Source organism: Podarcis cretensis (assembly GCF_951804945.1).
Source record: "Podarcis cretensis genome assembly, chromosome: 4".
In the NCBI taxonomy this organism is placed as follows: Eukaryota; Metazoa; Chordata; class Lepidosauria; order Squamata; family Lacertidae; genus Podarcis; species Podarcis cretensis.
Genome location: NC_137173.1, coordinates 72,477,879 through 72,503,714, shown reverse-complemented (window position 1 = coordinate 72,503,714; position 25,836 = coordinate 72,477,879). Strand labels below are relative to the sequence as shown.

The 25,836-nt window shown below is 43.0% G+C and overlaps 1 protein-coding gene across 3 annotated transcripts; it reads right to left on the bottom strand.

The window, feature by feature from the left end:
- On the bottom strand, positions 1–25,836 carry MXRA5 (matrix remodeling associated 5). Of its 3 annotated transcripts, none has more exons than XM_079972365.1 (7): positions 25,518–25,836; positions 18,527–18,742; positions 16,652–16,781; positions 15,535–15,925; positions 9,457–14,214; positions 6,874–7,774; positions 1–3,592 (listed from the first exon to the last, which is right to left on the bottom strand). In XM_079972365.1, exons 2-7 carry the CDS (start codon positions 18,730–18,732, stop codon positions 1,684–1,686), a joined length of 8,295 nt encoding a protein of 2,764 aa, XP_079828491.1. In that variant the 5' UTR covers positions 18,733–18,742; positions 25,518–25,836; the 3' UTR covers positions 1–1,683. The 3 variants fall into 3 exon arrangements, with proteins under 3 accessions (XP_079828491.1, XP_079828490.1, XP_079828489.1); XM_079972364.1 differs by lacking the exon at positions 25,518–25,836 and adding an exon at positions 25,084–25,213; XM_079972363.1 differs by lacking the exon at positions 25,518–25,836 and adding an exon at positions 25,088–25,183.

The window sequence follows — 25,836 nt, the reverse complement described above, 5'->3', positions numbered from 1 at the left end:
TTTGTGGAAAATATTTTTTTTTATTATAAAACATACAGTATACTGATCTTAATATTTATATAAAACACAGTAGAAGTATCAGAGTCTTGTAAAGACCAATAATTTATACACTGAGACACAGGTCACTGTATTCTTCCAGTCTCATAGTCCAAAACAAACACCATACAAAATACAGAAGGACTGAAGTCAGCTAGGGATTCCCTTGCTGTAAGGCATTTGCATTGTTACAGTAATTATTGCTGTGATGTGATGGAAATAAATCAGGGTTGTTGCTAACTGAAGAGTTGATCCCAGAGAGCTGATAGAAGAATGGTTAGAGAGTAAGTTAGTAATCATATTCTATAAAGGCTTGGCTATGTCAAAAGTATTGCAGGGAATTATGGAAATAATTTTGTGTCCAACAAAAATAATAATGAAATAACTTCTCTTGCATCAGCTCTTTTGTTATATTTAATACTACTTTGGTACGTTTTAAGGTGCATGTTGCATAAAGGAACAGATGTGCACTATCAGTGGTCATAGTAGTTTATATCATAGGCAGAACCAAAATTGATTGGGGTAAGGAGAATTATCAACATGTTTCTCTCAGTTTGAGCTTTCTTCCAAAAGATGCACATTTATGTTCCTATTTTGTCCCTCAAAATAAAGCCATGGGGCATGGAAAGTGAACATGTGGCCCTTTAGGTGTTGCTGGACTACAACTCCCATTAACCTGACTATTGGCCATGCTGCCCAGGGCTGATGGGAGTTGGAGTCCAATGATTGACGGGCCAGAGGTTTCCCATTCCTGCCACTGGTGTTTGTAGATAGCACAAGGTGTGAAAATATTAATTTGTCAAGTTAATGCTATACTTACGACAGAATTACTTGTTACATGCCCTTCAAGACTGCTTCTGAGAATAGCATTCCTGGATCAAGTATTCTCCTCTTCCCCAATACCAGTAGGAAACTCACAATAGGGTAAGTGTTCTGAGAAGTTATCCAGGAGAGAAAAACTTGACAGGGGGATTCAGTGGTCAGGGATGATGGGAATTACACTCCATCAACATGTGGAGGGTTACAGGTTCCCCACCTGCTCTGTGGCCCCCTAGATGTTATTGAGTTACACCTCTCATCATTCTGACTGTGTTGGCTGGGACGAATGAGCAATGTTGAGTCCAACAGTGGGGTTCCCCATTCCTGACCTTAAGGTTGTGCTACACAATCCAGCCACTTATTAGGTTCCACTGATCACAGTGGTTAACTCTTCCACTGAAATCAATGAGTCCTGAAAGTACTTAACTTTGGCTGAATTGCACTATATACCCTAGATAGGTATATGGCAGGATTAAAGCACACGGCTCTAAATCAAAAGCAAAACTGAAAAATGTTTAAAGTTCACCACATTGAGATGAAAGATTGTGGGCTATTAAATCCGTAGCCCCCAAGGTCAGATTTCAAGACAAGTGGCAAGAAGCCCTCTAACATCACAGAGAGCGTGTAGACGGCTTCTCAGATCTGCTACCTGCCTGAATAGTATTTTGGAATTTCATGAAGGTAAAGCTGTGATCCACCATTTCTGGCACAACCCTGTTCTTCTCTCAGTACAACTGTTTTCATTTAGCAACTGTATTTTCCTAGCTGTGCTCACTTGGCAGGGACTTTAGATATTTTTGTGTATTCAAAGGCATTTTTTAAAAAACTTTAGAATATGTGTATGTAGGTTGCTTTTGAATCACTGCCTAGTATATTTTTAGCAGTGCATTTATAGAAGCCTGCATCCTTTTGTGTAGCCTGCTGGATGATTAATGAGCCCTGAGGGTGAAGGAATTTGTTTCCATACAGACGGGATTGAGCTCCCGTTGTCAGATGTGATTTGTCTGGGAGATCCCACGTTATTTCTGCTTTAGGGATCCCAATGGCCATGCAGTTCAGCTTCACTGTATTGCCTGGCCTTGCGTAAATGATGGGAGCCGGTTCGCTTGTGATCCGGGGTGGATAGGCTATCACAATCACTGGGACATTCATAAGGGAAGAGCCATACTCGGTCGTGACCTTGCACAGGTAAGTACCTCTGTCAAACACGGATGCTTCACGCACTGTGAGAGAGCCATTCTCTAACAGGGAAAATCGCCCAACAGCCTGGGGACCATCTAACACCATCCCGTTGGGTAGAGTCCAAGTTATGCGAGCTTGCTGGCTGGGCTGGGTGATGCAGTGAAGCTGCAGGGTCTCCCCATTGATGATGCTCACTAAGTTGTTATACTGATTGCTGATTTCTGGTTTCAACCCCACTTTGAGGAAGACCACCCTTTCTGCATAACCACCTGGGTTCCTGGCTGTGCAGCGGTAAGTCCCAGCATCTGCTGCAGACAAGGCACTGATGTGTAATATTCCATCCCTCTTGTGGTAGAATCGGTGCAAATGGCTGCTCTTCTGCAGCTCGGTGCCATTGGGAAGGATCCAGGCTGTGCTAGGTTGAGGAGTCCCATACACTGAGCAGTTCAGATTGATACTGTGTCCTGCTGCCGCAGTGATCCTTTCAGTGACTGGATCCCGAAAGGCTGGCTTTTCTATGTGGTCCATGACCTGCAGCTGCACAATCAGCCTGCCCTCTCCCCCTTCATTCCTGCCAATGCACACCAACTGCACTGAGTCTGTCTGTCTCACTCCTCGGATGTCTAGTGTGCCATTGCGGTGCACAGTAATTCTATTCCCATAATAGGGAGCAGGCAGGATCACTCCTTCTGGGAAAGCCCACATGACCCGTGGAGTTGGGATGCCTTCAGCTTTACAGTCAATGAGCTTCCGGCTGTCTCTCAGAGCCATTTCTCTCACCGAGGTGATGGCACTGGGGTGCCCATTTATTTTTGGAGGTTGAACATTGACATGGATCCAGACAACTTTCCGGTCTTCCCCAGCAGTATTCCGGGCTACACATGTGTAGTTGCCACTGTCAGATCTTTGGGCCTTCTGTATGAGAAGCGTCCCATCCCTGTACACCTGATATTTATCTGACAAAAGTGGGATAGGTCTGTTGCTTGGAGACAACCACATCACTTTGGGTGTGGGCTCTCCTTTTGCTTCACATGCTACAGATACCACATCTCCATATGGGATATTGAGAACCAAGTAGGTTTTATTCCTAATTGTAGCAGGTTCGGCCACTACTTTTACCCGCACTTTCATCTCATCTTTACCAATCTGGTTTTCGGCATAGCAGGTGTAGTCTCCCTCTTCTCTCAGCCCTACGTCATTGAAGTACAGTGTCCCATTGTTGAATACAACATATCTCTTTGTTCGGCTCCCACTGTCATCTGCTAGCATGAGGGTATTGATCATGCTGCCATCTGGAAGGCCCCAGGAGATCTCAGGGTTCGGCAGACCTGTAGCTACACAGTCAACTTTCAGGTCCCCTCCATACATCACCTTGCGGTTATTCTCATTCTTGTGTTCGATTTTGGCAGGTTTCATCATCACATTCACTTTAAGAACCACGTAATCATCTCCAATCTTGTTGCGGGCCACACACAGATAGTCCCCTGCATCCCTTTCAGTGATGGAATGAACAACCAAAGTTCCGTTCCCAAATACCTTGATTCTGCTGTCCAAACTAATTTAGGAAAAAGAAAGAAAACAAAACATGTGTTTAAGTTTATGTTCATAAACCATCATATTTTGAGCCAGAAAACAAACAAGAACAATTATCTTCATTTGCAATCAAACAATTCCACCCTGCAACTGACTTTCTTCTAGTGGAAGGATGTTTTTACATCATTATACTTCTTCTGAAGATCCAGATTTTATTTACAGTATTCTATGCTGCATTTAGACATGGAAATACAAAGGAGGTGGGGGGATCTCCTGTATATATACACACCACAGATAAATCCCATGTAAGCTTATATGCATGGATACATATGTTTATAAAGTGAACAGGATATTGACAATATACTCCATATGGCAAGATATACATACACTTATTCCATAGAGAGCCACATTGCTTTGGTATGAAACAGACCAGAGAATTTATTAGCTATTATATAGCTATTATATAGATATATTACCTTTATATTGTACATACGAGTGCCCACCTTCAGAATGCAGTCCTATGCACTTTTACTTGGAAGTCAACCACACAGTAATGGGGCTTTCTGCTGAGTAGACATGCATAGGATTGTGCTGCCAATTCCTAAATAGTTACCATGGGGCCTCTGGGAGCAGAAGATAATGGTTGTTTGGGTCTCACTAACACAATACAAAATATTTACATGGAGCAATCTAAAAAGTTTATAAAGCCTAACTACTTAATGCATAAGGGCATTTATCCTCTCTGCAACAGTAAAATGGTTATAAACATCCAGTGACACTAAAAATAAGATGTTTGCCTGGGATGCTGCTCTGCAGGAATACCTAGTCCATTATTCTCAGATCAGAGAGATGGAAGAATTGCAAACTTTTCTCTTTGAGTTACTTTGGCGATTACTGTGTGTAGTACTTTCTGCATTACCAAACAAAGGAGCTTCAGGCAGAGTTCAAAGGAAAACTTGTGTGTGGTGTATCTAAATCCTATGCATGCTCCACTTCAAATGTTAAAACCAGCACTGCCAATCAGATGCAAACCACTCCCAAAACTATCTTAAACTAAGGGATCTTTTTCATCCCGGCTACCAAGGAGCCTAAAAGTGGAACAAGATGTTATGGAAGGTCTAGGGCTGCTGCTGCAAAAAATAACATAAAAAATGACACCCCTACACCTTGTTATCTGTTGTTAGGAAAGACTAATGAGATTCGGTGCCTGGTGTGATACAATCACACTGTGACATTCTTCACTCTCAATAGTGAGAGTGGCAGCCCATGATGTAGAGCACAAATTGGGGGAATTCACAGTATGATGACTTATTGTGACTTCCTTACATGTTAAGGGAACGGGGGAGAAATAGGGGGATGCTCCCATGTCTTCTGTAATATCTAATTCCACAGTACATTTATAGAAAAGTCCTATAGAATCCATCTAAAAAACCAGGAGCCTCAAGAGTTCTACACTTTTGAATGTTAAAGTTTGCCATACTCATCCTACTATAGTTCCAGGTATAATTAATGCATTTTATATGATGGGTGGATAAGCGGCCTGTATAAAACTCACATTTGTGAACAAATTACCTTACAGTCATAAATACTTAATGCCCTTCTCTTAAGGCTAACAATTTTTACATAATTTTTTGTAAGGCAGGGTCAGTGCCAAAAAACTGCACACAGAATTATGTATTTTAAAACAACATTGCAATTGCAAACCAATTTGAAGTAGCATTGGTATAAATATAAATCAAGCCCAAGCATTTCTCCATACCTGAACCTCTTGGAAAACATAAATGATTGTATATATGTTTAATATAAATATCAACACTGGATTTCACTAGATGTACACAAGCATGAACAGGGAAATCAAATCTCATATTGCTCTTCTAGCAAACATGGCCACAATCTGGTCAAAATGAAATACATTAAGCCCTGCTGGTTTAAGTGAGGAGTTCACCACACAATTATCTCTCCTCAAGCCAATGCACTGAAGAATGCTTCACTTTGGATACACTACAGCCTATATTTTTTTTCAGATGGAGAAACGTTGGACAGCTATGCAGGCCAATTTTAGCTTCACTACCCTCTTCATTAGAACTATTTCAAGGCATTCTACCTTAATTTAACCCATCCATATCCAGAGGAATTTACTATACTGGTCTAAATGAAAATTTCTGTCTTTAAGGTACCTTTTCCACAGTGCTTTGCTCCCTGCAGAATCCTGCATGCTGTGCACTGCAAGACATTCAAAAGCATAATCTAGCTCCATAGTATGGCACTTTGAATTTCACTGCTGATATGCATAAACAAGAGTGTACCTGAGAACACACCAAACACCCTACCACTCCTTTGCAAGGCAAGGGAAGATTGACAGTGGTGGGACAGCTGTCTTTCAGGGATACTTTCCCATTGAGGAAACTCTGATAAGACTGCAAGGAACCTTAAAGGTAAAGGTATCCCTGACCTAGATCCAGTCGCGGACAACTCTGGGGTTGCGCGCTCATCTCGCTCTATAGGCTGAGGGAGCCAGCGTTTGTCCACAGACAGCTTCCGGGTCCTGTGGTCAGCATGACTAAGCCACTTCTGGAGAACCAGAGCAGCGCACGGAAATGCCGTTTACCTTCCCGCCAGAGCAGTACCTTTTATCTACTTGCACTTGACGTGCTTTCGAACTGCTAGGTTGGCAGGAGCAGGGACCGAGCAACAGGAGCTCACCCCGTTGAAGGGATTCAAACTGCCAACCTTCCGATCAGCAAGCCCTAGGCTCTGTGGTTTAGACCACAGCACCACCTTAGGATTCTTTATAAAACAGGTATTCTAAACAAATGGTCTTAGGTTGGAATGCTATACATACTTCATAGGAAGTGTTATTGAACTCGGTTCAATTTGTTTCTGAGTGGCCATGGTGTACGATCAAGCACTTAAGTCCAACATGTCATTACAGTGCCAACTGTCATGGATGCTTTAGTTGAGATGCTTTAGTTGAGATTCCTGGACTTGATGACGCTCAGGGTCCCATGCAACTCTATTTCAGGATTCTATGCATGCAAGATAATTGAAATGCTGTGAAAGGTATAACACTATTGCTGGTGGTTTACATTCTGAAACCATGTGCAATATACAGAGCGAAACTACACTCTACTGAGAAGTAGCCCAGAGAGCTATTCCCAAGTAAGTGTGTATAGGATTGCAGCCTAAAGGAAGTAACATTGAAATCACTATAGCTATAGTGCTAATTTGAAGAGTTGTTATATTTAAACTAATCAAAAACAACAATTAGATACATATATCTATGGTCATTCTTATTTTTTTTACCTTTGTAGAGAATCCACCATCCTTTTTGAAGGCAGCCTCCAGAGTATCCGTGGCCAGGGGTCCCCAGAGGCGCTGCAGTCCAGTCTCAGGGTGCTGCCATAGGTCACATCTGTTCTCTGAGGAGAGCTCCCAGTAATCTTGGCATTTGTGGACTGCTTTCTGACATGCAACCATACGGTTCTCCTGGCAGCACCAACCATGTTGGCTGCAATGCATTCGTAGCTCCCACTGTCTTTGGGAGAGACATTACGTATGTAAAGAGTTCCATTTGGAAAAACAAACAGATTGCCGCGTACAAACTGGGAAGTGCGGATCTGGGTTCCATCAAAAAGCACCCAGCGTATGCCAGGCAGAGGAGCTGCTTTGGCACTACAGTGAATGTTAATGTTCTGCCCTACACTGAGGGTAATGTTTTCCTGTTTCTCCTGTTGGATAATAGGTGGCAAGGCAGCGATGTGAAGCCTCACGGCAAGACTGTCAGTTCCTGCAGCGTTGCTGGCTATACACTTATATACTCCACGATCTGAGAAGTTAGTGTCCTTGAGGGACAAGGTTCGGTTTTCATACAGCATCACTCTTCCCTCTGTAGTGCTCACAGTTTGTAATATTTTCCTGTCAGGGAAAATCCAAGAAATATGGGGACTTGGAATACCATTGGCTTGGCACTCCATGATCACTTTTTCTCCAAAATAAACAGTCACATCTCTGAAGCGGGAACCCAGCATTTTGGGCTGCTGAGCTAAGACGGTCATCGAGACGATCATTTTATCAACACCATGCAGGTTCTGAGCAGTGCACAAATACTGTCCACGGTCCTGAAGCTGAACATTGCGAACGAGGAACGTACCATTTTTCAAGACTTCAAATCGTTGTATCCTTGTATTGGCTGTCATGACAGCTCCTGAAAGGAAAAGCAGGAAGGAAAAAGAAGAAAAGCATTTTTGGGGATACCCAAAACATAGGAACATAGAAACTATAGTAAACTACAGTATTCAAGATTATTATTATTTTATTATGCATTAGTATTATACTTTGTATATTTGATAAAATTTAAATAAATTAGAAAAGGCTGAGAAACATCACTTTATTCCTTTTTGCTGCACAATAGTACTCTGGTAGGACCTTATAAGAAGCAGAGGTGTGAAGATCCAATCTAGTCAATCATGTCAGAACACCCAATGGTCTCAGATGCAGTTTTATGTCCTTATTTGCATCATAAGAAATTTCTGGCCCTACCAACAGACATTCATCACAGTGCAGATGAGAACGGGCAGCCAGATGCACAGAGAGTATAACCGGATGGGTGCAACAGTTGTGCCAAAACAGGTACAGTCAAAAAATGGTAAAAAATGAATCAGCGCACACCTAAATTAATGGGGAAATGGACACTGTACCCTCCAAATAGGTTCCTAAAGGGAATGAAAATGTATGTTTATTGTCCATAAAACATACTGTTCATGGGGGGGGGGGGAATATAGAGAATGCCTTACTGAAGAGGTTGCCAACCAGGCACGTGTAGGAGCCATGGGCAGCAGCCCCAGACACTGAATTTGCATTTAAAAAGTAAGTCTCTAGCCCTCCTACAAAGAAAGGTAAGAAGCAAAATATGCAGGTACCCTTCTATGTGATTTCTCTGAGACGAGCAAGCCTGGCTGCTTCTTCCTGTCAATGTTTTTTAGCCAATGACTGACATCAAAGCTGCAGTGGATAAGTGAGTTGTTTGGAATCGCTGGGATAACCTGAATAACTAACTCCCCTCTCCCCATTAATGCACTTTTCCTGTTTCCGTCTAATCTTCTAGGCAGATATTTAAAAGGATAAGACTTTTTTCCATGATTGTACTTTTCACCATGTACTTTTGCTCATTTTGTGATGCGCCACACCCTCATGACAGTCATATTGTGAGTGGCATCCCCAGCTCTCAAATTAAAAATGGTTGGTGGCCTCTGCCTTATTGTGACTGGATCAAAATTAAATGATTTAATACAAGCTGTGAGAAAATGGCCTCTAAAAATTATCTGCTCTATTTAAGGGCAGAGAAACTGGGTGGGGGATGACGACTGAATTTCTCTAGAGGGGAAGATAAATTCTTCGCCAGTTTCTCAGGGGCAGGACTCACCATTAGGGGTGGGAGTAGGGCAACTTTCATGTTCCTTATTTATTTATTTATTTTTCTATAACAAGTGGCGGTGGCAGTAACTACTGTGCAGCCTTGTCACCATTTTGCATCCTCCACAATTCTCTGGTCCTAGCATCATTCCAAGAGAAAGGGTAGTAGCAGCAGTGCTTTTTTCTGGGGGGAACACAAGGATATGCATACCCCTAAACATTTTGTGAATCTAGGTTTGGCCTCAATGAGGGGCAGCATTTCAATATGAGTAGGAAAATGAGAATACCCGTAAACATTTTTTTAGGGGGGAAAGTAGCAGTCACAAAAAAGTTAAACAGTTCATAATATTTAAAGAAAATTCCGTAAACAAGCCTTTTCTGAGGGCAGGGGAAGAAGAAAAACATCAGGGTTGTTGTTGTTTTTTTAAGAAAAAGAAGTATTCTGAGACATTCTAACTGGTTTAAATATCTTACCGGTGGATACTTTTGTCCAAGAAAGGAAAGGCTTGGGTTCTCCCGTGGCATCACATGGGATAACAGCATCTGATTCAGCAAGGATGGATAGACTGTTAGATCCTTTTGTTATAATCTTAGGCCTCTCTCCTTGTATCTTGAAATGTGTTGAAGGCTGGATTATGCTGGAATTAAGTGCCTTCACTCCTCCAATTTTAGGCACAAATAGCACATTAGGATTATTGTAGTGGATGTTTCTGGAGGACTGCATTGTGGAAGTCCCTTGTGGCTTAATGCTAGGAGTAGTACTCTCAGATGGCAGTGTAGTATCAAGGGGCACAGGAGGCACTGGGGTAGCTGCAGCCCTTAGAGGAGTGCTTTGTGTGATCACCCTGGTTGGAGAGACAAATTTCTTCTCAGTTGTGCTAACTGGGGGGTAAAGCGGATTAGGCACTATAGGTTTAGAGTTTACTCCCAATTGTTGGAATACCCTAGTTCTGTTCAACAGGAATGGTATTCTGGAATTGGGGAGGTAGGGTACAGCTTGATTTATTGTTCTTCCAGGCTTGTCTCTGGTGTCAGGAAGGTAGTTATTGGCAAAAACTCTGGAGTGACTGTTGAGTCTGTTTTCTCCCTGGCTGCCAAATCTGCTTGGGGTTTGCAACTTAGGTCTGTATAATGGAGCAACAGTTGTGGTGTGAAAGGTCTCTGTATGAGGAGAAGAGGTTCTTTTGTCCTGTGTGGTATGTGCTGTGTAAGCTGTAATTTCTGGCTTATTGGTATAGTGAAGGGGGGCCTGGTGAGTTACAAAATGGTGATACAGACCTGGTGCAATGAGATATGGAGGTCTCATGGTCCCTCTTGCAGGGATCTGTTTTGGAGGTGCAAAAGCAGGTGCCTGATTAAAAATGGGTATAATTCCAATTGGCTGGTTGGGAATATTTGGATTCAGTGTATTGTATCTCCTACCACCATATGGTTCTTTCGGTTGCTTTTGCTGTGAGGTTATTCGGTTGTAGTTTGAATGGGAAGTGGAAAGTTCATTCTGTCGTGGGCTGAGACTGAATCTTTTGATGTCTGGAACTGCTACTTGACCAGATGTGTAATTTTCTTTTGTAGACAAATTAAGAGTGCTAGGCTTTGATGGAGGAAGAGTAGTGGCTAATGGTGCAGATGGAATAGGTAATACTGGGGGATAGTTTTTTTCAGTTCTATATGCATTAGTCTGATCATGACGATCATGTAACTGAGTAATACTTTCCTTTGTGTGCCTTGAAGATGGTGGTATAAGTGTTTTACTATGCCAAAGACTGATCACTTGTTTCGTTTTTGCAGGTGTGAAAATGTGATCACCCACTGTACCATGGTGAGAAGAAGTCAGTATTTCTCTTTGATGAGGAGATGTTGCCACTGTACTTATCTTTAGAGAGTCTGAAAATTTCTCCTGTTCATCTACAGTTGGAGGATCCTTAAAGCCTTCCCCCATGCCATCAGCAGTACTTAAACGCTGTACCTGGGAAGGTCTTGACTGACCTACCCTTAAGTCAACTTCATTCCTTGAAGCTGATGAGCCAGTAAGAAAAGCTTCTTCTTTGAATTCTGGAATCTTTGAGAAACTAAGCTCAGAAAGTGACACTGGTGTAGTGATACTTTCTATAGATACTGAAATGCTTGTTGTATGAGTGTTTCTAACTTGGTTATTTGCTGAAACAGTATTATCTTCCAAGACTTTGATGAATTCACTGCCTGCAGATGTTGTAAGCATATGTCCTGAGCTGTGAGACAAATGTGGTTGTCTACCAGGGGCTGTAGTTAGAGAATCCGGTGTTGGTGTTGTCACCATGTGACTTTTCCAGTCCTTGTCTGCATTGGAAAGAGTTGCAGGTATTTTAGGTGGCAAAGTAGATAGATGAAGAAATGAAGCTTCTTCTGTGTCTTGGGCCCCAGTAGACTTCCTTAAGGCAGCAGTACTTGTAGCCAGTGGAGAACTTACTTCAGGAGGCTTATATTCATTTCCATGTTGTGTTTCAGCATCAGATTTATGATGACCTTTAAAAATGGAACCCTGCAAACTTTGGGTAGCAGCTTCCGATTTAGATATTTTTCTAATAAAAGGTGTCTCTTCTATGGTGAAGGCAGTAGGAGGGATAAGTTTTGGTCTTCTGAACCTATTTGGTCTTAATCTCCTTCTCCCATATGGTCGTCTTCTAGGATGATGGATGACCTGTGAGTTAGAGGTAGTTGTTTTGCTTGTAATCATGGTCGCTGTGGTCAATTTGTTACTGGGAGCAGCAGTCATTGTTTGGGTTTTCTTGTTAAGTGGAACAGTGGTACTTTCTACAATAAAAGTGGCTTTGGGTTTTTGAGCATCTGTTTTTTCAAGTATTATACCTTCAGAACCCCTGAAAAGGTCAGAAGAAATTATTCCTTGCTGGTGCTCTATACTACCACTCTCTGTAGCTACAGAAGCAAAAATAGTAGTAGAGGCTATTGAATTAATATAATTTTCAGTTTGAGAATGTGTGGGATGTTTTACAGCATGATGTAGCTTATTCATACTTTTGTGTTGTAAATTTGTTCCTGAACCTTCAGTTTTTGCAGGGATAGGTGCTTTAGGTGATAGTTCCACAGAGGATAATGGCAAATTGCTCGTTACTTCTTCATTTGAAGGGTCTTGGGTGAAGCTATCTATGCATTTTCGTCCCCCTGATGGATCATTTTTCCTCAAATCACTATGATCCCACACCTGTGTCTGTACAGTTGGAGAAATCAGAGTATCTCCTCCAATAGGTGTCTCTCCCGTGTTTGACAATTCACTTCCTATGGAAGACTCAGTACCCATTGCTGTAGACGGTGTGTGGTCTTGGTTATTATTCTGGGCGTTGACAGTGGGAAGATTTGTGACTGAGAACATTTCTCCCTCACCTAGCTGCAATGAATCTGCAGAAGACTCCTCTCCATTGACTTCCACAGCAGTGTTTGGTGGAGGGCTGATAATGGGAGGGCTGATAATGGGCGGAGCGTTGGTGGTTTGGTGCATGGACGGCGTCTCTGTTGTAGTCCTGAAGGAAGTGCCTGGTACCATTGTTGTTCTAGGGAAATTTTTCCCACGGACTTTTGCCAAAATGTTGGCCCAGTGCTGCGGATTAATTTGTTTGTTGGCCATATTTATTCTCCTTCGGGATTCAAATACCCTACGGCCCTCTGCAACATTGATCTCTTCAGTCCTGTCCATGCCTTTCCATAATTTCATTTTGTGCCTTCCTTTTTTGTTCTTCTTAACCTGAACCTGAGGAACATTGTCATTCTTTTCTTTAAGGGGCACTTCACGGTCCTTCAGGTGGAATTTTTTGCTCCGAGTATCATCAGCCTCTTCAGCACCTGATCCCTCATCATCTTCTATGACCCGCCCCTTTGCTTTTACAGAGGTTCTTGAACCAAGGCGTTTTTTTAGTTTCACCCTTTTTGAGGATCTGTCAGAGACCATTTTATTTACTGTGACTTTAACAGTATATTGATCTGATCCTTGCTGGTTTATAGCCACACACCTGTAGTACCCACTGTCACTGACATGGCTGTGTGGAATTAAGAGGGTGCCATTGTCTAACAGGTACTGGTTGGATGAGTTTGATAAATCATGAAGGACATGGCTGCTTGGGAGTACCCAGCTTATGTGCGCTTCTGGTACAGCCACTGCACTGCAGGGCAGAAGTATGGAATCCCCCACATTTTTTTCAATTTTCATCGTCTCAGAATCAGCTGGCTGGATGACTGCGGGTTGTACCAGAAGTCTGTAGGCCATTGTGTCTGCATCACTCCTCACTTGAGCAACACAGTGGTACACACCAGAATCAGCATAGGCCACGGATTTGATGACTAGCTGACCGCTGCTGAGGACAGAAAACCTGCTGTCTTCCATTCTGAATGGAGCTTTTAGTTTAGTCCCATCTGGAAGCATCCACACGATGGAGGGACTTTCTGATGCTTTCACATTGCAACTTAGCTGAGCATCTGAACCTTCCACTACACTCTGAGCTGCCTTTGTGTGCTGGTCTTGCTCTATCATAACCCAGCTGCTTTTCTGCTGTCTGTTTTCTTGAATCTGAAGTGTTTGAGAAATTTGGGTAGAAAAAGAGAGCACGACTTTATTCCCTGTGCTCTGGCGCCTGTTCAGTTGGATATGTATCAGTGGCTGCATCACCCACGAAGGCTCAGCAAGGATTCTCCCTTTGACACCTGTGTAGTAAAGAGCATCATAATCAGAACCTTGCTTGTAATGATAGCTTAATTTGGCTTCATGGCTGAGCGCATGCTCCCTTTCTAACTTGACAGGCACTTCACTATAATAAGCAATAAGCTTCCACAATTTTTCATAGTTTTCTCGGTTCATGGGGCATTCCAGATCCAAGGAAATGGTTGCGTTGATTTCAATTTCTTGAGGCGAGTTCTGGCTCCACTGAATTTGGGTGGTGTTTGTTGGCTTCTTGATTTCACACTTCAGATTCACTATGTTGCCATGCTCATCTGTCAGGTTCAGAGTAATGTTCCATGGAGACAGCTGAAATTCTTCCATGGGAAGCTCAGAGACATCATCTTCCTCTATCTCCTCCTCCTCCTCAAGGCCAATGCTCTGTTTCAGTGGAGACTGTATGATAGGCTTTGTGCAGGAAACATTTTTCACATTTTGAATGTCTTGTTTCTGGAATTGCTTAGGGAAGGTGCATTTAGGGCAAAGCTGGCCTTCTTCATAGGCTTTGTCTTTTTTACACTTTAAAACAGCTGGAAGACAAAAATTAATAATAATCTAAAAGTCAGATGGAATTTTGACAGAGAAATATTTTATCTCAAAGTTTTGCCTATACAACACTCTATCAATTGGCCTGTACAGCCTATTGATATTTTTTTTTCAGATGCCTTGGTTTAGAGGATAGAACTAGGAAGAGAATTCTAACTGAAGGTATCATCATATGGAATAAGAAATGCAAGAACTTTCCTTCTGACTATTCATATCCTTCTGCCCTATCATACTACTGTCCTCCAGAAATTCGACCCAACAGCAATAGCTATTGGTTTCACAAGCATTAATTCTGCAGCTTGGGAGCTTGATAAATGCTATTTAAAACATTTAAATAAGGAATAGGGAGCCTCCAGTTTATGGGTCAAACTTGGCCTACCAGGCACCTCCATTTGATCCAAGATGCCATTTTTCTCATGCTGTGGCCACTTTCCCCACATCTGACATCATATGTGATATTCGGTATGGGACAGGTAGAGATATGGCTGCTCCGAGGAGGGTTGAACTCCCTGAGCACCTGAAATAGTACAGTCCCCTCTGCCATTTCTGAACTGGGCCACCACATTCTGAAACATGTGTATGCCTGACTGCTATCATTGTCCCAAAGAGAAGAGATAGAAAATACCCTTTTCTTTAGAATGGAAAGTTCCCCAATTAAGTTGGTTCTGTTGAGCTAACTGCTCTACAACATCAGAAATACATGAAAGAATCAGCCTCCCAACACCCAAATCATGCCTTTAAGGCCCAGTATGTAGCCTGCAGTTGTGTCTTCAATTTTGGCACTTTTTTCCCTAAGCCTTGTAACTATGTGGTTTGTCTAGACTGCATCTGGGGAGGGGAGGGATACCAGCAGAACTGGGACCCACAGAAGGGAAGACAGAACGGCATGCTATGTATTTAGCATAATGTGTAGTTTGGCCCTTATAGTGTACTTTGCTATTCAAATAGTGCCCAATTGGCTTGGAGAAATATCTCAGGACCAGTTCAGGTGTATTCACTTATATATTTTTAACACTTTCCATTGGTTTGGTTGGTTGGTCAGGTCCTAGACTATGTGTGCCATTGGCATGAAATTGCAGGGTCTTCTTATGTTCTTATGAATTATGGAAAGGCAGTTTTTAAGGTTTATATATAAATAAATAAATAAATAAATACATACATACATACATACATACATACATACATACATACATACATACCCAGCCCCTGAGTATAGGCCAACAAAGGAAGGCAATATTTCTGTGATAATTTCTGCCGGAGTCTATTTCTAATGTAGTAAAACAACAACTATGATCTTCCCTTACCTGCAAACTTCTGATTCCATTCAAGGAACCATTTTAACCTGCAGTCACAAGACCAGGGGTTCCCATGAAGATAAACATTCTCTAGGAGTGGCATTTTTTGAAAAATGCCCATAGGCAGTGTTCTAATGGCATTTTCAGATAAGTAGAGGTGCTTTATTGTTGACAGCCTGAAATAATCAAGGACCAAAAATGTAGAAAACGTGTTGGGGTGAAGCTGTTGGAGCAAGTTTCCTTCCAAATGGAGAAGTCTGAGGGAAGTTAATCCATTAAAAGCATTTGGGTGGATGAATTCAATTCGGTTGTGGTCCATGTGCAATCTCATAAGGCTGGAAAGCCCTTGGAGGGTTTGACCAGTTATAACCTGCAGCTTGTTGTAGCTTATTTTGAATACCTAAATGGCCAGGTAAAATGAATAGGTTAATACTTTTTAGTAGTAACATGGCACTGCAGAAGAGGCACACATACAACAATACAGGAGAATATAGTGGCCCAGACTAGACAAATGTAGCCACACTTCAGTCCCATCAAAATAAGCAAGATTTACTTAAGACACAGCAAAATGTATTTCAGTAGGATGTACATACAGTATGGTTGACTTTATGTGGATTAGAGCCACAGAACTGTGTCTGATTCAGGAACTTCTACATATGTGAGGAATGAAAGTGACTGCTCTACTGTGTGCTACTGTGTGCTACTGTGTGTGTGTGTGTGTGTGTACCCACTAACAAACATGGTTTAATAATGCAGACTACAGGTGTGGGTGTGTGGGTGTTTGTGGGTGTATGCAGGAGCTTCTGATCATGTATCTTATATAGCTTTCTCCAATGCCACCAACGACCAGGCAGTCACTGTTTATACTAATTCCATAGAAGCATACAAAACTGTCTTTGGACCATCAGTTAACCCAGCTCAGTATTGCCATTTAGCAGCTCTCTAGGCTTTCGGGCAATGGACACCCCCAGCCCTGTGTGGAGATGTCACAGATTGAACTTGGGGGTCTTCTACATGCAACACAGATGCTCTACTCCTTCCCCATGTATGCACATCTGGGCTTTGTGGGAACACAGCTAATAGACTGAAACTGTTGTTATTTTAAGAAGAAACATTTTGACTCAACCTGTAGCGATGTCAGATCTTTTAAGGCTCCGTTAGGTATGTTTTGGATGTCATTCCCATGAAGCATGAGCAGTTCCAGTTTTGCAAGGCCTGCAAACGAGTTTCCAGATATTGCCTGTATGCTGTTAAACCTGGAGGGGGGGGGTGGGGAGAACCACATTTAAGTGTTGAATCATCATTTTGCATTGAGTAAACCAGACATTTTTAGGCACCTTTGGGTTATTCATAAATCATACACTTAACCTGACAAAGTTAATGAAGCATTTTAACAAGACCTGGTATTTCATGTGTTAAAAGTAAGTTTTATGCTTCTTTGGCTACACACACACACACACACAATTCAGTTGGAGCTTAAATTAATGGAATTATCAATTAATTAGAAAAGGCTTTTCTGGACAGGGTTCTCCATGTGCTGGATATATTAGTCAGTGGCAGGGATCCAACCTATGATGATATGGAGACTGGCAACCAGTAGGCGTTCAAGGATGCCAACAGAACATGTAACAATAAATGAATAATGTTTTGTGCAGAGGACATTTAAACATGGATGCCTGCCAAGCAGTTTCTGGAACCAGAAAACCACAGCTACTAGCTAAACTGCTAGATTTGCACATATAGCATGTAATTAGGTATTTAACTGTTAAGATAAATATGTGGTTTTGAAACTGCAAAACTGTGAATCTAGAAACTCAGGCTGCAAACTGATTAAAAAATGCTGAGTTGATTAATCGCTTGCCCTTTGACAGGCCAATCAATTAACTCTCAGTGCATTTGCATTTTACTAAAGTTTCACTGTAGTTGTCTCAACTACTGAAGGGAGCATATTAAAGAAATAAAGCCATGGTTCATTATTAGAAGGCCATCTTTTAACCTCTGTCGCAATCACAGTAGCACTGCAGAACAACTAATGAAGAGAAACATGAAAATGCTCTCATGACTTCTGTGGCTCCTCTCCTTGAATGCTACACAGCAGCCACTGTGGAGGGTTGTGGTTATTCTCTTGGTTTTTGTAGGCTACCATTACAATATGGCATCATTTAGGGAAGCAGCATCAGAGACAGTAGTACAGCAATTATTTCTGTATATTTTGAGTCTTGTAGGCAAAATGGGATGCTGCTTGTCTAAGTGGTCTGTGCACACATTTAGCAATTGATTTGGGGAGAACCCCAATGTAGGCAGGAGGAGAGTCACAACCCAGGTAAACAGAGGCAGAAGAAAGGATAAAAGCAATAGCAATGGTGGTAGTAAGAGCAGATGCTCTAGAGTCTAGAGAAAGTAGGAAATTCTGGCGCAAAGCAAGGGAAGGAAATTGCTGGGACATAGACACACAGAGAGTACAGCTTATCAAGTAGTTCATGACCATTCAAGTGTGGTAAATATAAAATTAGCTGGGTAAGGTCTTTGTTTAAGAGCTTAGAAGAAACAAGACTGGTAGGGTTGACACGTAAGAAGTGAGCAAGAAAGCAAGTTCAACTGAAACTGGAGATCTATTTTCCAAAAAGGATACAAAGTGATTATTAGTGCTTCAACAATTGTTATCTCCCCTCTGAAAATGAAGTGATCGTGATGTGGGCAGGAGAAAGGTTTGTAGCAAGACAGCAAATGCTAATGCACATTCACCATTGGCTCATTGTGTTGGTCATATACTGTAGACAAATCAGTAGGATTTATCTGGGTCTCGCAAAAATGTTAAATATAAATGTAGGTAGATCACAGTAGTTTTAGATCAATTCCCATAAATGCTCCTCTTTATGGAAGGCTTTTAATCGGTACAGTAATGGTATCACATTGCAGCTCATGTGATGCACAATGCTTCAAACTAGTGGGATGAACTCTCAAAGAATGTAAAATGCCACAGTAAAATTGCAATACAAACCCCAAATTGATTCGTTCCACATGTTTAGAGATTCTCGTTGGCACAGCTGCTAAGGACCGAAATGTGCAGTGAACTTCAGTGGGAACATAACAGGCGCATGGATGAGGACACGCAAGTGTAGTTTCCGGAAGCCCGAGAGTGAGAATCAGCACCACGGATAGTGCCCCCAAATATGTTTGCTTTAGCATCTTCACCAATTTATTCATCTCACTATATCTGTTTAATTCAAAAGACAGAGAACTAGTTTAATTTTTAAATAGATGTCAAACATGACTATTTAGATACTCTGCATTTCATGTGGCCAGTTTGACGACCTCACTACATCCTTAAGCGTGTGGAATCCCTTCATGGAGTAACATGTGAAGGCGGCTAAGGAAGAACCTAGATCCATCACACTTAAAACACTGCTACCAAATTAACCCCAACGTGGAAGAAACCACCCGCAAGCACTCTTCTCATAAACATACACAAAGGAAGTAACAAGTGGGAGCAGAACACACCCATATACTTAAGACTTAACACAAGTTCATACCCATTAAATAACCAAAAGGCAGATCTTAAACATTTAGAGCCAATGAATGAGGTTTAGATAAAGTACTGTGAGCATTTACTTGCTCTGCTGCAGCTGAAGCATGGCTGTATGGATGGATAACTCCTAATACTACCCGTGGCTGGTGCAAAGTATGAAAAAGACCGATGACATGTCAAGCAAGGAAGGATCTTCCCCATTCTCCTTGAACTTCCTTAGAATAATCTGACCTATTTCCTCAAACAATAAGCTTTGCTTACTCTGAGCCAATCTGAGTTAAATCAGAGCTCAACTCCCTATGTGCCTCTCAAATTCCTCCTATTCACCAGTTAGCCCCACCCGCTCTTCGGATGTAAGCTCACCCCAGGCCATTTTGATCTAATTCTCCATGACTCTTGCCTGTTTCTGTTTACTTGTTCCCTTCCTGTTTGCCCTTCCCTTGATTCTGCTATGCCATCCATGACCTGGTTTGTTTTCCGTCAACAGACATCCTTACATGGCTGTGTGTGAGTCAAGGAGTAGCACAAGAGCGGCTTTGCCATAAGCTTGTTTGAAGCTCTGGAGCAACTGGTGAGTTATAGTCCCACATCCATGCTGGAATTCTCATTCCTGATCCCTACAAGCCGCTTCCCCAGAAAAATGGCTCATGGGATTGAGCCATTAGCCTCTACAAAGCTATTTCTTTGTGTATACTCCGAAGTTCTTAGATCTGCAAGCAATAAGGCTGTCATTCCTTTCCTATCAGCATCATATGTAAGCCATTATGACTCTAAAGCAGTGGTTCAAGAGGCTGAAGGGGCTTCTCAAATGTCTGTGGTCAGGTTAATACAATAGTTGCCCCTTCTTTAAAAAATAACTCCATGGCACGTCAAAGAACTTTGTACTTAACACAGTGTTTCTTTAATGCATATCAATATTTTACAGATTTTCTTTTCTTTAGAGGACTAATAAACATCTACTTCTATTCATATAATTCCTGCTTAGAGTCAGACAGAAGTTACAACATCAAAAGATGACTTCCTACTCAAAATCCTGGGCTCAGGCCTCTAAGTGGAAAATGATGTACCACGAGGTTTCTTTCTTCCTTTTAAATAAGAAGATCCATAACAATGGAAAATGCATTATGCCGTCACAATGCCTTCCACCCCTACAGATGGAAGACCCTAGGGAAAAGCTGTAGCTCTGTAGCAGAGCACATGCTTTGTATGCAAAAATATCCCAGGTTCAGTCCCTGGAATCTTCAGACTCCTGCCTGAACCCGTGAAGAGCAGCTGCCAAACAGTACAGACACGACTAAGCTAGATGGACCAATAGTCTGACTTGGTATTAGGCAGGTTCCTATGCTTCCTACATTTGGCACAATGGCAAACACGTACTGACTAGAAATAATGGCTTTTTAAAATTCACAAGTTCATATTACACAGAAATGAACATTTAAAATATGAATGATCGAGAAGCTATATATGAAGACTAGCAATTGTAGCAGGAAATCAACTACTAATTTAACCAGAGAGCTCTGTGTGATGTCATCTAACCCCATCACAGTATAAATGCTGACATTTGCACTGGTTCTGGGTTTAGAAGATGATTGCAATGAGAATAATTGTTGAATCACACAGGGACTTCACATAGGTATTTCTGTTTCTTAATTAATGCCTTCTCTTAATATTCTTTGTAATATGCTGCTTATCTATGTCTTTTTCTCGAGAAGATGTGTGATAAAAAAAGAAGCAACGTATTCAAACATTCAGAAACACAATTACCGGTGGACAGAACAATCCAAATCCCAGGTGGGCAGCAGAGACATCATCACCTCTGCACCCCTGCTGCTTTCACCAGTCAGGGTGGTAGGCAGAGCACAGGGGAATTGCTGTGCTAACCTAGAGCTTGCACAGTGATCAGGCTCAATGCTGATGAGTGAAAGCAGTGAGGCCAGTTCACTCCTTCCCCCAGAATGCCTCATTTGGAGACTTTCTGCAGGTGGGGATCCCACAGGTGGTACTTTCTTCTGACTGCACATTTGGGAGGCAGAATGGGGAGCTCCATGCCAGAAGAGTGGTACTCCAGTCTCTGATGGCAGAGATTGGCATGGAGGGACACATATGCTCAAGTTGGGGTCTGGTAGTAGTGGTGGTGAGGGATGCACACACAATGCCTGGCCCCAATGTCCAGGTAAGTTCTGATGCACCTGCTTCTTTCCTGATCCTTCCCTTTGTTGAGCAGGAGAGGTCTGAAGGTGTTTCTTTTACTCATATTTGCTTGAGCTACCAGGCATACTGATGAAGGAGAGTGCCCAATCACACAGAGGTTTCTACTCGCTTTCAAGCAAACTCTAGTTCAAGTCTCATTCAGACTGTGCCAGCTCAACAGGACAAGATTGGGGACTGAGCAGGAGGGGATGTGCATGTTAGGTGTAGGGTCAGCAGAGACAGCACCATGCCTCCTAAACATACCTTGATGTATAGTCCACTGGAAGTTGGGTCAAAGCCAATAATGGACATATAAATGCTTCAAATGAGCCAAATGACAGGACACTTCCATACAGCAGTTTATTGAGGATTTGGTGATGCTCATGCATGGAAGACTTTGCAGGGTCCTCATCAAAATGCCATCTGAGCTTCCCCACCCCATTTAATGTGAATTTACCAGTTTAGTGGTTTGTTTGGTGTGTTTTTTAACTTAATTGAGTTTTCTGTGGAAAATCTGATTTAAATGGAAAAAATAATGTAGGGTGGAATTTGAGGACGACAATGCCAAGTGAACGTTGCACAAAACAGGCATTCATGAGCACCACCAGGTCCACAATAAACAGAAGCACTTGATATCATTTGCTACGCGAATCTGCTACTCAGTAGTTGGGAAGCACAGCAAAACCTGCTTCATGGATGAGAGTGACCAGTGAGGCTGCTATTGAGTTTCTAGTAAGGTTGAAGGTGAATTTGCACTTTTTAATAATCACAGGGCAGAAAGAATGTATCTGCACTGTGTCCTGTCCTGTACCTGCACTGTGCTTGACAGGAAAAAACACTTCTCCTAAATTTCTCTAGCTTGTAATGGATATAAACAGCATTGAAAGGGCCAAGGACCTTGTTTTATTAGCAGTTTGGTGGTTGGTGACTGCTAGGGTGCTTAACGCTCATACAGAAGAAGGAATTTCAGCAAAGGCAGCTTGTCATGCTATTATGTTACATGAGTAAGAAAAGGAGCCCCTGCCAAAATCTGCAAGCTTATGTAGCATTTAGAGCAGAGATTTCCATAATGTGTGCCATGACATGTTAGTGTGTCGGCTACAGTGTGTAGGTGTGTCACGCGAATGCGCCCTACACTCCTCCCAGGGCTGGAAAGGGGTTAGCTTAGCCTCTGGTTTGATAGTAAAGCTGGATTACTGTATAGTGAAATGAGGCATGTCCAAAAAATGTGTCACCAAAATGAAAAATTTGGAAAGCTTTGTTTTAAGAGTTACAGGAGCCCGTTTCCCCTTTGTTTCTAGCCAACCTGATGTTGACTTTGAAAAGTGGTGATCAATAGAAGGAAGCCAAGTAGCATGCTAGATAGAGTCAAGTCTAGGAATCTGGGCTTGGTGCACAGGAGACCAAAAAACAGAGGATGTGTAAAGAGAGGTCGTGGGTTGAAGAGCAGCAGACCACATTATGACACAAGCAGAGATCCAGTCTACATCAGAGGGGGTGTTGTGGTAGAAGGGCACAACCAAGTAGTAAAATACAACCAACAGTGAATAACCACCATTCTAGTTAGAAAGCTTTAAATTTGTACCTTGGAAGTCGAATGAAATCCATTCCAGAAGTCCGTTCGTCTTCCAAAACATTCAAAAACCAAATCGCAGCTTCTGATTGGCTGCAGGAAGCTCTTGCAGCCAATCAGAAGCTGTGGAAGCCCCACTGGACATTCAGGTTCCAAAAGAACGTTTGCAAACCGGAACAAACACTTCCGCATTTGCGGTGTTTGGAAGCCGAAAAGTCTGAGTTCCATGGCATTCGGGATCCAAGGTACGACTGTACACTTGCCTCCGACCTATAAAGATTAATTAGTGGGCAAGTCACTGGAACTCAAAGGCTCAGGGATGCCGGCTCCTGGGGGCTGAGCTGTTTTGTCTCCCCTAATATCTTTTGGGAGGGCTGCCCAATCAGGGCTGCCCAATGATGAGCTAAGTGTGGCACAGCTCCAGTGGCAAACTCTTCCTCCTCCTGCCATGGAAGAGAAGGAGGTTGGAAGCAGCCTTCTGTCAGTGGTGGAGCCAGGAGGAGGTGGAGTGACTGGCCATTGAAGCCTCGCAGCCCCCACCTTTGACTCTGCTCCCAGCTCCTCTCCACATCACATGTGTCACATCAGGATGTTGCATCACATGTGGTGTCACCCTCATCACGTTGGACCCCCAAACGCCCTCGGAAGCTGGTGATCTATATACACTACTCTGAGCTCGTCAGCAGAAGGGTGGGATGCAACTGTAATAAATAAAATAACTGAAATATTAATTTAAGCTCTGTGGAGGTAGGCTCTGTGGAGAGGGAAAGTGGTTTGAACTAGATGACTTTTGATCTCTTCTAAGCCTGTAACTCTATAAAACCAGGGAAGCAATGAACAAGCAATTCCAAGGGTACCAAAATAAGAGAAGGAATATAATACTTGGATCTAATTACCAAAGCTCTCCTATTGAAAAGTGGCCTATAGGTGATGGCGATGTGCAAAGGCACTAACATGTGACAGGGATAAAGAGATATTGGCTTAGATTGGGGTGACCCTCCATTTTCAGCTTGAGGGCCACACTGACAGCCACCACTCTGAGGGCCACATGTAAACACTGCCCTAGATGTGTACCCCTGAGAGTAGAAAACTTTGGCAAAGTGGTACAAACTGGTGGGTGATGTGCTTGAATTGGATTATTAGAAGCATCCCTGCATCTGCAGGGGACATTCTGCAACTCCAAACATCTTCTTTGCTCTCTAAAACAGAGAAGTTGGGGGAAAGGGTGAGAAAAAAGAGGAAACGTAAGACAGGAGGGGAAATTACTGCTTTGAAATCCTGCTTGCCCCATTCCATCTCAGCATTCATACTGTTTCCCACCGCCCCCTAGAGATTGTTTAGAGTTATTACCTAGGCAGAGACCTTAAGGGTCCAGAAAGCAGGATTATTGAGATAATGTATGAGGTGCTAGGAAGGCTCTGAATACTCTAAAGAGCTATATATAAACACAGTGCTGATGATGCAAAGGAAGACACATTGAATCTGGGAGACCAGACAGGGTGAAGTCAGAGAGAGCTTAACTTCTGGATGGGCAAAGGACCGTCTTGTGTCGATCCCTCTGCAGATGATTTCACGACACTCCATCCTGCATGTGCCTTTTGTCTGGGCAGGGGCTGTGGTGGGATCAAGTCCAAGGATTTATCCCCCAAAGGCGGCCTCAGGTTTCCTCCTGGAGGCGGGAGAAGGAGTAGGTGGTGAAAGAAGGAAGGCTGATTATTTCCCCAGCCCTTCTCAGGGCAGCTGAAGGTGATGTGCCTGAGAGCTACACTGTTTAAGGGATACCTGAGCTGGATGTGATTTCCACTCCTAGCTTCATTTGGAGGGCACATGCTTCTCATTAGAGAAGAATGTCCTTAATTCACTGAGTCATTACAGCGATATATCCCTTGGGGAAAGAAAGAGAGAGGGAAGAAAAAGAGAAAGAAAGAAAAAGAGAAGGGGGGAGGGAGAAAGCCCCACTTCCATCTCTCGAAAGTGAGTTTCAATTCCACATTTCATCCCGACCTTTCAAACACAACAACAACAGAGGGGAGGATTGTGAAATTCAAACTAAGCCAGACAAAGTTCCAGTCCTTTCTAATCGTTCCAAAGCAACAACTGCAAGTCCACGAGCTTGTGCAATTTATTCTCTCTCTTTCAAACAAAATATAATGCCAAAAGCAGTTGAGGCTGTTTGACTACGGGGCAGGAGGAGTCTCCTTCAGCAAGATTGCATTCGGGAGGCGCAGCAAGCCATGCAAGAGGTGGAGAGCGCGCGAGAGATTACCTACTGTTGGCCAAGAGTGTCAGACACTGTTGCTTGCAGGATCCATCCTGTCGACGAATAGCAAAGAACAGCTAGTGCCACGGGCGGGCGCTTCGCCTGCCTGCCCGAGCAACACCCCACCCCCGCCGACGCCCCCGCCTCGAGCGCCTTTCTGGGTCTCCTCTTCCGTGGACTCCAGAGCTGCGCGCAAACGTGGTTCACACCCCACCCCGAAGGTGCGCGCTTTGAGCCGAGCTCAGCAGTCTTCCTTCCTGGTTCTGCAACTCCCAGTTCTGAGATGCATCAATCCGAGGAAAGTGGGGATGTGAGGAGAAGAAGGGGCGGAAAATAGATACACATTTTAAGATTTTTTTTTTTAAAAAAAATGGGGAGGGAAACAAAACAAAACGGGAGCTCAGGAATTCTTCCCAAGATCTATTCTCTGTTTTCCTCACCCCTGTTAGGCAGTAAATCCAGGAACTCTTATTGAAGAAGCAAGTGAAAAGCGAAGGAATGGAAAGCAGGGTAACAGAACAGGGAACTTGGAGCGCTTCTGTCCTCTCGGCGCTTCTCTCTTTGAACACTTTGAAACGAGAGGCACCAGCGAGCTTGGGGCTTTCTTTCTTTCTTTTTCTCCCTACTTCCCCACCGAGGCGCTTCCGCAGCCAAACTCTTGCCCCGCGGACGGACTCTGCCCCTCCGGCTCCCTCCGCAGCTGCTGCGTCCCGGGACGAGCAAGAGGAGCGCGCCCCGCGCCAAGCATGCCCCGCGCTG